The sequence below is a fragment of the Dromiciops gliroides genome, chromosome 6, assembly GCF_019393635.1.
Source record: "Dromiciops gliroides isolate mDroGli1 chromosome 6, mDroGli1.pri, whole genome shotgun sequence".
NCBI classification, from domain to species: Eukaryota; Metazoa; Chordata; class Mammalia; order Microbiotheria; family Microbiotheriidae; genus Dromiciops; species Dromiciops gliroides.
Window position 1 is genome coordinate 102,712,375 of NC_057866.1, and position 14,929 is coordinate 102,727,303.

The window sequence follows — 14,929 nt, forward strand, 5'->3', positions numbered from 1 at the left end:
TTTTTATATGTACAATGGGTTCCATTTTGCTTGTTTTCTCAGTGGGTAGGGAAGGGGCAAGAGGGAGGGAGAGAATTTGGAACTCAAAATTTAAAAATGAATGTAAAAGGGGCAGCTAGGTGGCACAGTGTGGCCCTGGAGTCAGGAGGACCTGAGTTCAAATCCGGCCTCAGACACTTAACACTTACTAGCTGTGTGGCCCTGGGCAAGTTACTTAACCCCAATTGCCTCACAAAAAAAAAAAAAAAAGAATGGGAAAGTGTCATAAGAAGGACAGGGCATCTTTGACATCTTGCTAATTGAGACCGCCCCTAGGGCAGGACTTGGGTACAGTTTTCTTTTTTACCTCTGGGGAAAGGGAAGCCCAGTGGGCAGGTCATGGACCTGGGAAGGAGTCTTCTCAAATTCATGACCAGGATGAGAGAGGAAGAGGAGACAGGATAGGGTATGAGGACATATTCTGGGCCTAGTCAGCAAGAGGCTTCAGAGACTAGGCCCAGAGAGATGAGTCAGTGGCCCCAGATGTGGCGATAATCCTCCTCAGGTCCAGGTTACCAAGGGGCAACAACAGGGATGATGAAGGGTGGTGTTATAGTCAGGGGAGAGGAGAAAAGCTGCTGTTGGGATATGGACAATAGGGTAGAGGGATATGACTATGTTGTTGTTGTTCAGTTGTTTCAGTTGTGTCTGACTCTTCATGATCCTATTTTGGGGTTTTCTGGGCAAAGTGACTGGAATGGTTTGCCATTTCCTTCTCCAGCTCACTTTACAGATGAGGAAACTGAGGCAAACAGAGTTAAGTGACTTGCCCATGTGCCCATTAAAAATATGAGACGTAGTTTCTGGGTGATTTAATCACTTTATTAATTATTAATAAGTGATTAAGGTCCATCACATACCAATCAAATCTAATTGGTTGACATGATTAGAGGTGTGTTATATGAAAATGAAGTCTGGGGATAAGTGACTTGGGCCACTCAAATCTTGGTTAAAAAGAAAAGAAAAGAAAAGAAAACACTAGAGAAAGAACACAGACCCCACCCAAGCTGATTAGAGAACAGTGCTTTTCACCTGGCTGTGGTTTGAATGGGTCTGATATAAAGGAATCTTACTCTCTAGGAGAACTGGAACTTGAAGTGGGGGGGAAAAGGACTAAGAAAGAAGGGAGGTCACTAGGTACCTCCCAAAATAATTATTTTTCACACCCAGGGTTACACAGCTGGTAAGTGTCTGAGGACAGATTTGAACTCATGAAGATGAGTCTTCTTCACTCCAAGCCCAGTGTTCTGTGCACTATGGCGCCACCTAGTTGCTCTAGATAGAACACTTCATAACTCATCCTAACCACGAGGTGGTCAAGGCATGGATTATCACAGAACTATGCAGTCCCCTTCCCTTCCCTCCCTTCCCTCAAAGTTTCAAAAAGATATCAAAAGTTGTTTGGTTCAGCCTCTGTCTGATTGAGAGTCCCCTTCACCATTCCTGATAAGGGGTATTATATGATTATGGTCAAGTAATTTAATTCCTCAGAGCTATAGTTTCCCCATTTGTAAAAGGGGGAAGGGAATACGGATTTATTAAGTGCTTACTATTTATTCAGTGCCTATTATTAAATGCCAGGCCCTGTATGAAGCACTTTACAAATATCATCTCATTTGATCCTCACAACCACCCTGGGAAGCAGGTGCCTTTATTATCCCCATTTTACAGTTGAGGAAACTGAGGCAGACAGAGGTGAAGTGAGTTGCCCAAGGTCAGACAACTAATAAGTGTCTGAGGTCAAATTTGAACTCAGGTCTTCCTGACTCCAGGTGCACTGCTCTACCTACCTCTCCACTTAGCTCTGGTTTTACACATCTTTTAGGAGGATCAAACAAGATGATAGATTTTCATATTTTCTAAATATAAATATCAGCTATTATTATTATATTGGTAGGGGACTCGCCACTTCCCAAGATAGACTTTTGGATAGCTGCAGTTTTTAGGAAGTTCTTCCTAATTTAAATTTGTGTTTCCCTGATTGGTCAAGCATTTTGAACTCTCATTTTTCAAGTGGTGATCAACAGTTTGCGTTTCCTCTTTTGGAAATTGCCTGTGTTTGTTGGTTATTTGTCTACTGACAGACATGAAAGCACCTGGAGAAGAATTGGGCAATATTTGGTTATTACCCTGGTAAAATTTGTGTCAGTTCCTTTTGAGTCAATATGTCAGATTTCTCTCAGAAATATTTAACAAGGACTTTTCTTTTTTTTAAAAAAGCTTTCCTTGATACTTAAAAAAAATGGAATTCATGTTCTAATGACTCCTTCTCCTGCAACAAAGATAGACAATTAAGCAAAACAAAGGACAGATTGGCAGCTAAACCTCTTGAGAGAGTCATCACGGTCTGCCAGCGCTGATCTTCCTCACCATCCTCTTCTCTTCCCTTAACCCCTTGTTTTTCATCTTCTTTTTCACTGCACTGTGGACACTGCTCTTTCAGAAGTTAGATCAGAGACCTCCTAATCACCAAATGCAAGGATTGCTTCTCCATCCTTGTACTTCCTGACCTCCCCTAGCATTTGGAAAGATTGATCACCTTCCTCGCTCAGGACACTCTCTCCTTTGGTTCTCTGGGTTCTCCTGCTTTTCTTCCTTCCTTCCTTTTCTCTTTCTTTCTTTCTTTCTGTGAGGCAATTGGGGTTAAGTGACTTGCCCAGGGTCACAAAGCTAATAAGTATCAAGGGTCTGAGGCTGAACTTGAACTCAGGTCCTCCTGAATCCAACGCAGGGGCTCTATCCACTTCGCCACATAGCTGCCCTGGTTCTCCTGCTTTTAAGGCCATTCTCCACCCTCTGGGTCCTTTGCTGTCCACAAAGACTTCTCCTTAATCTATGTGTTTTCTTTTTCTAACTTTGGATAGCTTAGGGTTTTTTTGTTGCTGTTTTGCAACATCCTTTTATTTGTACATAATTGAGTCTATCTATTTTGTTTCCAGAGCAGCTAGGTGGTACAGTAAATAGATTGCTTGGCCAGGAATCAGGAAGACTCTTCCTGAGTTCAAATCTGGCCTTAGACACTCACCAGCTGTGTGATGTTGGGAAAGTCACTTAACCCTGTTTGCCTCAGCTTTCTCATCTGTAAAATGAGCTGGAGAAGGAAATGGCAAATCACTCTAATATCTTTGCCAAGAAAACCTAAATAGAGTCACAAAAAGTCAGACACAACTGAACAACAACAAATTTTGTTTTCAAAATAAAGTCCATTTGTTCAGTAAATCTTTTTTCTTCTTTGAGATCAACACACCATTCAATTCTTTTAACTTCTTATAACTTAAAAAATATTTAAATAATTGATCCATTTGGAATTTATTGTTGTTGTTGTTTTTGGTGGGGCATTGAAGGTTAAGTGACTTGCCCAGGATCACACAGCTAGTAAGTGTCAAGCATCTGAGGTCACATTTGAACTCAGGGCCTCCTGAATCCAGGGCCAGAGCTTTATCTACTCTGATACCTAGCTGCTCCCTATATTCAGTTTCTGATATTTTCTTTATTATCACCTTAGAGTTTATTTTGCTGCTTGAGCAAGTCCCCTATCCTCAGTCTTTTCATGATTTGCCTTTACATTCTTGTAACTTTCTTTTCCCCCATAAATTTTGTTATGTTTATCTATTTCTATAGAGAAGCACATTGGTATTATGATTAGTATTGCACTGAATCTACTTCATGAGTTCAAAGACTGATCATAGGTATCATCATGTCAATTGCATGGAGTCTCAGAACACAATGGGAGGGCTTCCTCTTTGAGATCTAGAGTCATCCAGAGAGATTGGCTCAGCATTCCCCAGATGGTGACATGCAGTTAGCTGGATAGCCTATTTTGCTAGTTCCTCAGTACATCTAGCTTGGCCAGGCACTTATCAGTCAGGGGTTCTTAAACCAGGATCCCTGAACTTGTTTTTTGTTTTTTTAAATTTGGTATCTGTATTTCAGAATAATCAGTTTCCTTTATAATCCTCTGCATTTTATGCTATGCATTTAACAACATTATTTTGAGAAAAGGGTACCTAGGCTTCACCAGGCTGCCAAAGGGGTCCATGACAAAAGGTCTGCTGTAGGTGAACATCGGGCTGAAAATTTAATCATGATGATTGTAATATTAATAGCTAGCATTTATATTATTCTTTAAGGTTTGCAAAATGCTTTGCAAATATTATCTCATTTGATTCTCACAACAACCCTGGGAGGAAGGTGCTATTATTATCCCCATTTTACAGATAAGGAAACTGAGGCACAGAGAAATTAATTGACTTGCCCAGGGTCATACAGCTAGTGTCTGAGGCAATATTTGAATTTGGGTGTTCCTGACTTGAAGTCCAATGCTTATTATCAATTTCACCACTCACTTTGCATATATGGCAAAGTAAATTCTTTTCTTTCTTTTTTCCCCCTCTCTCTCTCCCTTCCTTTCTTCCTTCCTTCCTTCCCTCCCTCCCATCTTTCTTTCTCTTTCTTTCTTTCTTTCTTTCTTTCTTTCTTTCTTTCTTTCTTTCTTTCTTTCTTTCTTTCTTTCTTTCTTTCTTTCTTTCTTTCTTTCTTTCTTTCTTCCTTTCCTCCCTTTCTCCCTCTCTCCCTCCCTCCCTTCCTCTTTCCCTTTCTCCCTCCTTCCCTTTCTTTTTTCCTGATCAATCTACTCAATAAATATTTATCTTCAGATAAAGGTTGGATTATGTAGCCACTGAGGTTCCTTCCATCTCTGAAATTCTGTGATTCTGCATCCATGCATACCTCCAGTGTCTTTAGAATCATCAACAATTTTGATTTTTTCGCAGATTTTGATATTCCACAATTTGTGGCCACATGGAAGCCCTGAAAGAATATAAGTATTGGGGCAGCTAGGTAGCACAGTGGATAAAGCACCGGCCCTGGATTCAGGAGGACCTGAGTTCAAATCCGGCCTCAGACACTTACTAGCTGTGTGACCTTGGGCAAGTCACTTAACCCCCATTGCCCCACAAAAAAAAAAAGAAAGAAAAAAAAGAAAGAATATAAGTATTAAAAGAAAGGATTTTATATATCAGGAGGTGGCTTAGGATCATTGAAAATGCTGCACAGTTTCTCAAATGTGATCCAACCCATTATCTTTCTACTGTGCAATTCTGTGCCCAGTTTTATTATCTTGGCACATCATATCTTCTCCATAGGATAAAAGTTAAACTCAGTTTTCTCGTAGACTTTCTCAAAGATGAAAGTTAATTGATTCATTCTCTCAGGAAAGAAGTTCTCTTAGTCCTTTCTCTTTATGCCTCCCACAGCCTGTCTCCAGCCATGATTGTCTAATCTTTCCAGATGACAGTTAAACTATAACTCTCTCTCTCTCTTCCCCTTTAAGATATAGTAACAATATCCAAGATCTGTGTGAGAAAGAATCTTGCTGAACTAGAGTAGCATAGTATTTAACTCCCTGGGGTAAATCGCAGGGTCAGTTCCAAAGGATGACTTTGAAGTATGACTTTTTTTCCACATGAGTACTTTGACCTTTGTTGTTTTCAACTACAATACTTAGATTTGCTAGAAAACTGATTCTGAGAACAAGACTTAGTTCCCACAACTTTCTAGATGCTTTGCTCCAACTTCTTTCTGTTTCTTGAAGAAAAACCTCATTGAGACCACAATTGAAGCTTTTTGACAAGTGATGTTTTTCTTCATTCTGGCATGTTCAAGGACTTTTTCTTTGTTGTTTGGAAGTTTGATGATGAACAGAGTAAGCTGGTTGAATTTTGAATTTCTCTGTTGGAATGCCATAGATTTGATTTGCAGGGCGTCTTTAGGAAAAAAAAATAATTTTGGGAAATATACCTGTACAAGTTCCTGGAAGCCTTTTTTCTTTTATATCTTTCCAGGACTCTCAAATCCATCACTTCTCAATCTTCCAATTTGGTGCCTTTCTGAGCTCGTTTTGTCTTTTTAGTTATTGATGTGGCGCTGTGATTCCTACTACACTTAGCTTACTTTTAGTTGTGCCCCAGTTCTCTATGCTGTTCTCCATTTTGCTGAATTTTGTCATGTCTTCTTGAGGGTTTTTTTTTTTTTGGGGGGGCGGCTACATTCTTTTAATTGCCACTCTGGGTTTTAATTTGTTGGTTTTAGCACTTCCTTTAATTCCTTAAGATCGTCTATTATCCCTTTGGTCAGTGCTTAACACAGTGTTTGGCACATAATAAGGACATTGGAAATTATTGTTGGTTGCTTGATTGTATTTCTCAGAATTGTTGTTTTTCAGTCCTTCTAGTTGTGTCTGATTCTTTGCGACCCCATTTGGGGTTTTCTTGGCAGATACTGGAGTGGTTTGTCATTTCTTTCTCCAGTTCATTTTACAGATGAAGAAACTGAGCCAAACAGGGGTAGGTGACTTGCCCAGAGAGAGTCTCACAGATAGTGTTTGAAGTCACATTTGAATTCAGGTCATCCTGACTCCAGGACCACTACGCCACCTAGCTGCCCATTTTATGCTATTCCTGCAATTCCATTCTTTCTCCTGTTTCTTTTCATAAACTCCATAATTTGTATTTTATTGTATCAGAACCATCCTTTAGGTTTCTCATTGTCCCTTCGGTTAGTTTTAATGTAATTGTGTGAATGTCTAACTCTTCTGTTTAATTTTGGAATTTCTTTTTTTATGTTTGAAGGTAAGTGTGAGGATTCAGGTTCCCGTGACCTTTGACTGATATTTTCCTGAAAGGCTATTCCTTATTATATTGAGATGAAATCTGCCTCTCTAAAACTGGTACCTTCTTCCCCCCTTCTTTTGGAAATTTTTTTTTTTGGTGGGGCAATGAGGGTTAAGTGACTTGCCCAGGGTCATACAGCTAGTAAGTGTTAAGCATCTGAGGCCAAATTTGAACTCAGGTCCTCCCGACTCCAGGGCTAGTGCTCTATGCACTGTACCACCTAGCTGCCCCTCCCCTTGCCATTTTCTGCATGTATTCCCCTTTATCAGGATCCTTACTAAAATGTTTTGCTGAGAACTGGATTCAGTGATCCAGAAATAGTCTGGTTTTGAGGGTGAGTGTATGTCAGGGCTCTAGATAGCACAGATATAATGTAAGCTTCTTGAGAGCAGGGATTGTTTAATTTCTTTTTGTATCTCCAGAATCAGCATCTAGCACAACGCTTAATAAATGTTTGTTGGTTCATTGTTTGACTATCACTCCCTTCACTCTTTTGGATATTATGCATCTATTAATAGAACCTGCATTTAGGCTCTATTAATAGACATGGGCTACTGTGGCACACTTTGGACATATCGAGCCTCCAGTTCATTAAAACCTCCAGTTCTTTAATTTTTGAATTATCTAACTATGCTTCTCTCATCATGTTATTTATGACATTGATTTTTTTAAGAATTCTTCATTTATCCTTATTAGTTCCATCTTACTTAATTAGGTCCACATTCTGCCCTCAAGATCCTTTAAAAACTTATTAATAAAACAAGTGTTGATTGAAACTTCTCTTGAGAAATGCAAGTATTTAGACATATCAACAGTAATGAAAGATTTTTTTAAAGAGCAACAAAATAAAACCAGAGAGACTAATTGCATATATGCCCATCCTTTTCTGTTATTTGCTGCTTCTTTACCTCAGCCTCCAAGATACATATACTTACTTTAGCATAGTAAGAACCAAACCCTCCTTCCTATTTTTAAAATGCTTTAAAAAATATGGGGGTGGGGTATTTACCATGGATTTGTTGTGGTTAGTGCCATGCTTAATTACCATTTGTAGTCAGTTTATTTCTTCCCTTCATATAAGTTGTCTCACATCATGTGAATTGTGTGCATCTCTTTTAATTTCTTTATTTTTTAAGTTTTATTTTTAATTTATAGAATAAAACAATCATTCCCATAACATAGTACAATAAAAAAGATGATTGTACATGAAACTGAAAATCTACTATGCACAACTTGCTATTTCTTTAAAATATACAACAAAATTATCATGTAACTTTTTTTCTTTTTTCTTCCCCCCACTGCCGCTCTATAGAGATGGCTATCATTAGACACAAAAGGTATATACATGTAAAATTATTCTATACATACTTTGTGATGTTTAAAATCTAAATTGTGATCGCCTTAAATTAAAAGCTTCAGCACCAGTCTTTGGGCATTAAACATTTATTAAAGCATAGAGGTATTCACAAGGAGGTCAGAAGAAAAAAAAAGTCCTACCTAGCCTAGAGTTCCAGCCTGGTTAGGTTCTTCCTGAAGTCCTCCTCCACGAGCCTTCTTTAATCAGGAACTCTCCAGTAAGCTGATTGTGGAAGCTTTTTATAGTTCTGGAACAGAGGCGGTCCTTACAAATCGCTTCAAGCTGATTGGTTGGCGTCATCCAAATCCATTGGTTCTGAAGGTGTTCTCAAGTTGTGATTACAATCAAGTTAACTTGAAGTAGGCTAATCAGCAGTTAATCACTCTCACTTGATTCAATCAGTCTAGATTAATCTACAGGTGGGTGTTTGAGTATCTGCTAAATCTCATTATTTCATCACAACTTCTACTTATCAGTTCTTTTCCTGGATGCAGATAGCATCTTCATATGTTCTTTATAGTTAATGGGCATTTATAATAGACAAAATAACTTATTCACTCAAAGTTGTTTTTAATACAATATTGCTGTTACTGTATACAATGTTCTCTTGGTTCTGCTCATTTCACTTCATTATTTCATGCAAGTCTTTCCATGTTTTTCTAAAACCATTGAGCATTTCTTATACCAGAATAGTATTCAATCACAATCATTTATCTTTTTTTTTTTTTTTAAGTGAGGCAATTGGGGTTAAGTGACTTGCCCAGGGTCACACAGCTAGTTAAGTATTAAGTGTCTGAGGCCGGATTTGAACTCAGGTACTCCTGACTCTATCCACTGCACCATCTAGCTGCCCCAATCACAATCATTTATCACAACTTGTTTGGTTGTTCCCCAATTGATGGGCATCCCTGTAATTTGCAGTTCTTTGCCACCTCAAAAAGAACTGCTATAAATATTCTAAAACATATAGTTCTTTTTCTTTCCCCCAATCACCTTTGGAAATAGTCCAAGTAGTGGTATTGCTGAGTCAAAGTGTATAGGGAGTTTAATAACTCTTTAGGCATAATTCCAGATTGCTCTCCAAAATGGTTGGATCATTTCACAATTTTACATTTTCTTCTGTTTTTAAAATTTTAAATTTTGTTTTCTCTTTTTTCAAATACCAAATGATTATTGATGTTTCACACAAAAATTCTCCTTCTCAATTATTAACAAAGGATCTTAAAGCATGTCAATATTTAATCCAGTTTCTTTTCTTTTCTTTCTTTTTCTTTTTTTTTTTTTGGTGAGGCAATGGGGTTAAGTGACTTGCCCACACTGCTAGTAAGTGTCAAGTGTCTGAGGCTAAGTTTGAACTCAGGTCCTCTTGATTCCAGGACCAGTGCTCTATCCATGGCATCACCTAGCTGCTCCTCAAATTTTAAACAAAAAAAATTATACTATAAAGAATATGAGATTTTGAAAATGTAATTGAAAGAAATTGGATACCAATTTTTTTTTTGTGAGGCAATTGGGGTTAAGTGACTTGCCCAGGGTCACACAGCTAGTAACTGTTAAGTGTCTGAGACCAGATTTGAACTCAGGTCCTCCTGAATCCAGGGCCAATGCTTTATCCACTGCACCACCTAGCTGCCCCAGGTACCAATTTTTATGATAAAGGCACTGAATTTTCAAACACAAGTATCTTCTAGTGGTTACCTGGTACAAATATATTAACAATACAGAACATACATGATTATACTTTTGAAATAGCATTTAATTTAATTTTCTTCCAATTACATGTAAAGGTAGTTTTTAACATTAATTTTTGTAACATTTTGAGTTCCAAATTTTTTCCTTCCCTCCTCCCTAAGACAACAAGCAACCTGATATAGATTACACAGTACAGTCATGTTGAACATATTTTCACATTACTCAAGTTGTAAGAGAAGACTCAGAACAAAAGGAAAAAAAACACAAGAAAGAAGAAACAAAACAAACAACAAAAAAGTGAAAATAGTATGCTTCAATCTGCATTCAGATTCTATAGTCCATTTTCTATATATGGAAAGCATTTTCCATCATGAGTCTTTTGGAATTGTCTTGGATCATTGTATTGCTGGGAAGTGCTAACCCTATCAAAGTTGATCATCACACAGTGTTGCTATTACTGTGTATAATGTTCTTCTGGTTCTGCTCACTTCGCTCAGCATCAATTCATATAAGTCTTTCCAGGTGTTTTTTTCTCTGAAATTGGCCTGCTCATCATTTCTTATAGAACAATAGTATCCCATTACATTCATATACCACAACTTGTTTAGCCATCCAATTATTTGCCATCACAAAAAGAACAACTAAAAATATTTTTGTACATGTGGGTCCTTTCTTCTTTTTTATTATCTCTTTGGGATGTAGACTTAGTAGTAGTATTGCAGGGTCAAAAAGTATGCACAGTTTTATAGCCCTTTGGGCTTAGTTCCAAATTGCTCTCCAGAATGGTTGGATCAATTTATAATTACCAACAATGCATTAGTGTTCCAATTTTCCCACATCTTCTCCAACATCTATCATTTTTTTTTTGTCATATTAGCCAATCTGATAGGTGTAAGGTGGTACCTCAGAGTGGTTTTAATTTGCATTTCTCTAATCAATAGTGATTGAGAACATTTTTCATATGACTAGAGATAGCTTTAATTTTTTCATCTGAAAACTGCCTGTTCATATACTTTGACCATTTCTCAATTGGGGAATGACTTGTATTCTTATAAATTTGATTCAGTTTTTTATATATTTGAGAAATGAGGCCTTTATCAGAAACACTGGCTGTAAAGATTGTTTCCTAGCTTTCAGCTTCCCTTCTAATTTTGGCTGCATTGCTTCTGTTTGTCCAAAACCTTTTTAATTTAATGTAATCAAAATAATCCATTTTGCATTTCATAACATTCTCTATCTCTTGTTTGACCATAAATTCTTCCCTCTCCATAGATCTGACAGGTAAACTATCCATTTCACTTCTAATTTGCCTATGGTATCATCCTTTATGTCTAAATCATGTACCCATTTAAACCTAATTTTGGTATTCAGTGTAGGATGTTGGTCTGCCATACTATTGTCCATTTTTCCCAGCAGTTTTTGTCATATAGTATGTTCTTGTCCCAGGAACTAGTCTTTGGGTTTATCCAACAGTAGATTGCTATAGTTATTTACTACTGTGTCTTTTGTGCATAACTTACTCCACTGATCCACCACTCTATTTCTTAGCCAATGCCAAATAGTTTTGATGGTTGCTGTTTTATAATATAGTTTTAGATCTGGTATGACTAGGCCACTTTCCTTTGCGTTTTCCTCCATTTTCACAACTTTGTGCTATCAATCTCAGTATGAAGAGCAGTCAGTTATGAAACAGAAGTAGACTAAGAGTTAAATGTTCTATAGAATATAATAAAATACAGAATTTGTCAAAATGCTAACAACAAAAAAGGAAAATGATGAATGATGGAGGATTGGAACACTAATGCACTGTTGGTGGAGCTGTGAACTGATCCAACTATTCTGGAGAGCAATTTGGAACCATGCCTCAAAGCCTATAAAACTGCATACCTTTTGACCCAGCAATACTACTACTACTAGGTCTGTATCCCAGGGAGGTCATAAAAAAGGGAAGAGGACCCACATATACAAAAATATTTATAGCAGCTATTTTTGTAGTAGCAAAGAATTGGAAATTGAGGGGATGCCCATCACTTAGGGAATGGCTGAACAAATCGTGGTATATGAATGTAATGGAATACTATTGTGCTATAAGAAACAATAAGCAGGTGGGTTTCAGAAAAACCTAGAAAGGTTTTTCATGAATTGAAGCTGAGTGAAATGAGCAGAACCAAGAGAACACTGTACACAGTATCAATAACATTGTGTGATGATCAACTATGATAAACTTAGCTCTTCTCAGCAATACAGTGATCCAAGATAATGGCTAAAAGAGTCATAAAGGAAAATGTTCTCCATATCCAGAGGAAGAACTATGGAGTCTGAATGCAGATTGAATTATACCATTTTCACTTTTGTTGTTGCTTTTGTTGTTGTAGTTCTTTCTTCTTTCTTGTGGGTTTTTTCTTCCTTTTGTTCTGACTCTTCTCTTACAACATGACTAATGTGGAAGTATGTTAAACATGATTGTAATGTATAACCTATATTAGATTGCTAGCTGGCCTTGGGGGTGGGGAGGAAGGGAGGGTGGGAGAAAAATTTGGAATACAAAATCTTACAAAACTGAATGTTGAAAACTATCTTTACATGTAATTTGAAAAAAAATAAAGGTCTAGTAAAGTGAAAAAAAAAGATGCTAGCAGAGTTTTATTCTTTTTTTTTTTTTTTGGTGAGGCAATTGGGGTTAAGTGACTTGCCCAGGGTCACACAGCTAGTAAGTGTCAAGTGTCTGAGACTGGATTTGAACTCAGGTCCTCCTAAATCCAGGGTTGGTGCTTTATCTACTGCACCACCTAGCCGCCCCAGAGTTTTATTCTTGGGAGCTATCTCTTTTCTTTTTAAATCTAAATTTTACTTTTTAATTTTTTTCAATTAATAAGTATTTATTTTCTCTCCATCTCTTGACTTGGGGTTAGAGATCAGTTTGTAGCCAGGCTCAGGGGCCAGTCTGTGGTTGATGTTGGGAGATCTTTCTGTGGATCTGGCCTTTTTCTCTTGCTAAATCTTAGATCATGCCCTGTTGAAAAGGACTTTTGACCCTGTCCTTGGCTCAGCCCCTCACAATAGCCATAGATCTGGGTGTATGTGTTTGGGGAAGAGCAGGGGCAGGGCAGTGTTCTTTTTTTATAATTTTTTTTTTTTTTGGTGAGGCAATTGGGGTTAAGTGACTTGCCCAGGGTCACACAGAGGACAGTGTTCTTCATGATTCTGCTCTTTCTGCTCCAGGTGTCTCAGATCCAGGGCCAGATGGTGTGGATAGCTGTGGTCTGCTCTCTGTTTGGATTCTTTGGTTTTTCCATTTGCCCAATTTGCTTTGAGTTAGTTGTTGAATGTTCTTATCCAGTGGGAGAAGGGACCTCCACGGGTCTGGTCTTTGTGATAGGGTGAGTATTGCCCTGGTCCTCAGCTAACCCCCTATAAACACATCCTTCCCAAGTGTTCCAAAACTGCCTCTGTTCATGTCCAGTCATCTGCATATTCTGTCCTCTGCCAACCCTGTGTGATCCTCTTTATAGCTTCCCATCCACCTGCTAAGCCTGTGTGGCCACTGCACAGCTTCCCAGATCTCATTCCTGCCCTCCCTGCCAACCCTGTCTGGTTTCCCCTATTGCCTTCCAATTTCCCTGGCAACCCTGTGTGACTACCCCTACAACCACCCAAATGCCCCGTTCCTATCTTCCTTCCTTCTGCCAAATCCTTTATAGCCAATCCTGCATCCTCCCCAAATGTTCTCTTCTCATACCTTCCTAGCTTGTCAGGAATCCCTGACCTCTTCTGATCCTGTTTAGCTACCCCTATACCCTTCCCAAGCGTCTCAGCTCTGCCCACTGTCCATCTCCTGATCCTGTTCTTCCCCTGCTGTCTTTCCATCTCTGTACCCACATCAGACCCAGATATCTCAGACATCTTCTCCGAACGTCTCTGATCATGCCCCTATCCCCCAACCAGAGGGACAGTGGGGCCTCGAAACAGACTTAGCTTAGAAGGCTGCCTGGGAGAAAGAGCAGCCATGACCAAGGGCCTTGTCGGTCCTGGAGAGTGAGGGCTTAGTTATGTACTGTGATGTCCGGGGAGTTGTGTGGTCTGTGTGGGTGGGAAAGTGCCTTTAGAATTGGGAATCAGGAGTCCAAGGACGAGGACTCAGGCTTGGGCTGTATCTGTGCTGCAGACAAATTGAAGGTGTGATCATCATGGTCCTGTTAGAAGCCCTGACAATACAGCGCAGTAACGCTGGCCCCTCCAAATGCCAGCTGCAGGAAGATACCACCCTGGACTGGACAAGTGAGTAAATGGTACCTCTATATGGACCGAAGCCTGGGAGCTCAGGCAACTACAGGCCTAGGGGTGCACTAGATTTGATCAATCACCAGACATTTATTGATTCCCATCTTTCCCTATCCTATCCCGCAAGCCACATTCGATTCAATTTGACAAACGTTTATAAAGAGCCTACTATGTGCAAGGTATTCCATTAGGCATCAGGGATACAGAGATTAAATGATATAGTTCCCACCTTCAAGAATCTTACATTCTAAATGCCATTCTTTTCCATTCTACCCTACTCCACTCCGTCCCATCCTACCTCAAACCACCCCATTCTGCCTCATTTTCTTCCAGCCAATCCCACTGTCCTTCGTTGTACCCTAGCCTATGCCATTCGGTCCTGGCCTAGCCTAGCCTAACCCATTTTACCACACCCTTCTTCAAGAGCCTCTTGTACTTTTCTCCCACCCTTTCTTCACATTTCCATTTCTAGCCCCACCATTTCACCCCACAGACACATGGGCTTGTTGAATGGTAGAAAGTCTAAGTCCTTATCCAGCAATAAACATCCTTTTGGATTCAGATTCAAGATACTCAGATTTAGATGTAGAATTCACATATAAGATATCTCAGTGAGGACCTGTATGAGGCGGGGTTGGGTGTGTGTGGGTGGACTGGCAAACTCAGAGAAGGGAAGTGTCAGGGAGGGTTAGAATTGTTAGAGAAGACTTCATGGAGGAGGGCTCAGGCTGAGCCTTGAAGTTGGGATTCATGTAACCCCAGATTCATGTAGCAGAAACACCAGATGGGGCAACAGCAGTAGCAGAGTAAAGAATGAACCCTAGAATATTCAGGGAAAGTAGGGAGATAACAGGTCTTAATCTGGTGCCAGACTGAGGCTCCGTTATAC

The 14,929-nt window shown here is 39.1% G+C and overlaps 1 protein-coding gene across 2 annotated transcripts in view; it reads left to right on the forward strand.

Annotated features, from left to right (window-relative positions):
- The window catches only part of SLC49A3 (solute carrier family 49 member 3), a 60,466-nt gene that overhangs the window by 42,057 nt on the left and 3,480 nt on the right, over positions 1-14,929 (forward strand). For both annotated transcript variants that reach the window (XM_043971235.1, XM_043971237.1), the window contains 2 exons: positions 12,982-13,139; positions 13,925-14,037. In XM_043971235.1, the coding sequence (XP_043827170.1) occupies positions 12,982-13,139; positions 13,925-14,037 (271 nt within the window). The remainder of the gene's footprint in view (positions 1-12,981; positions 13,140-13,924; positions 14,038-14,929) is intronic.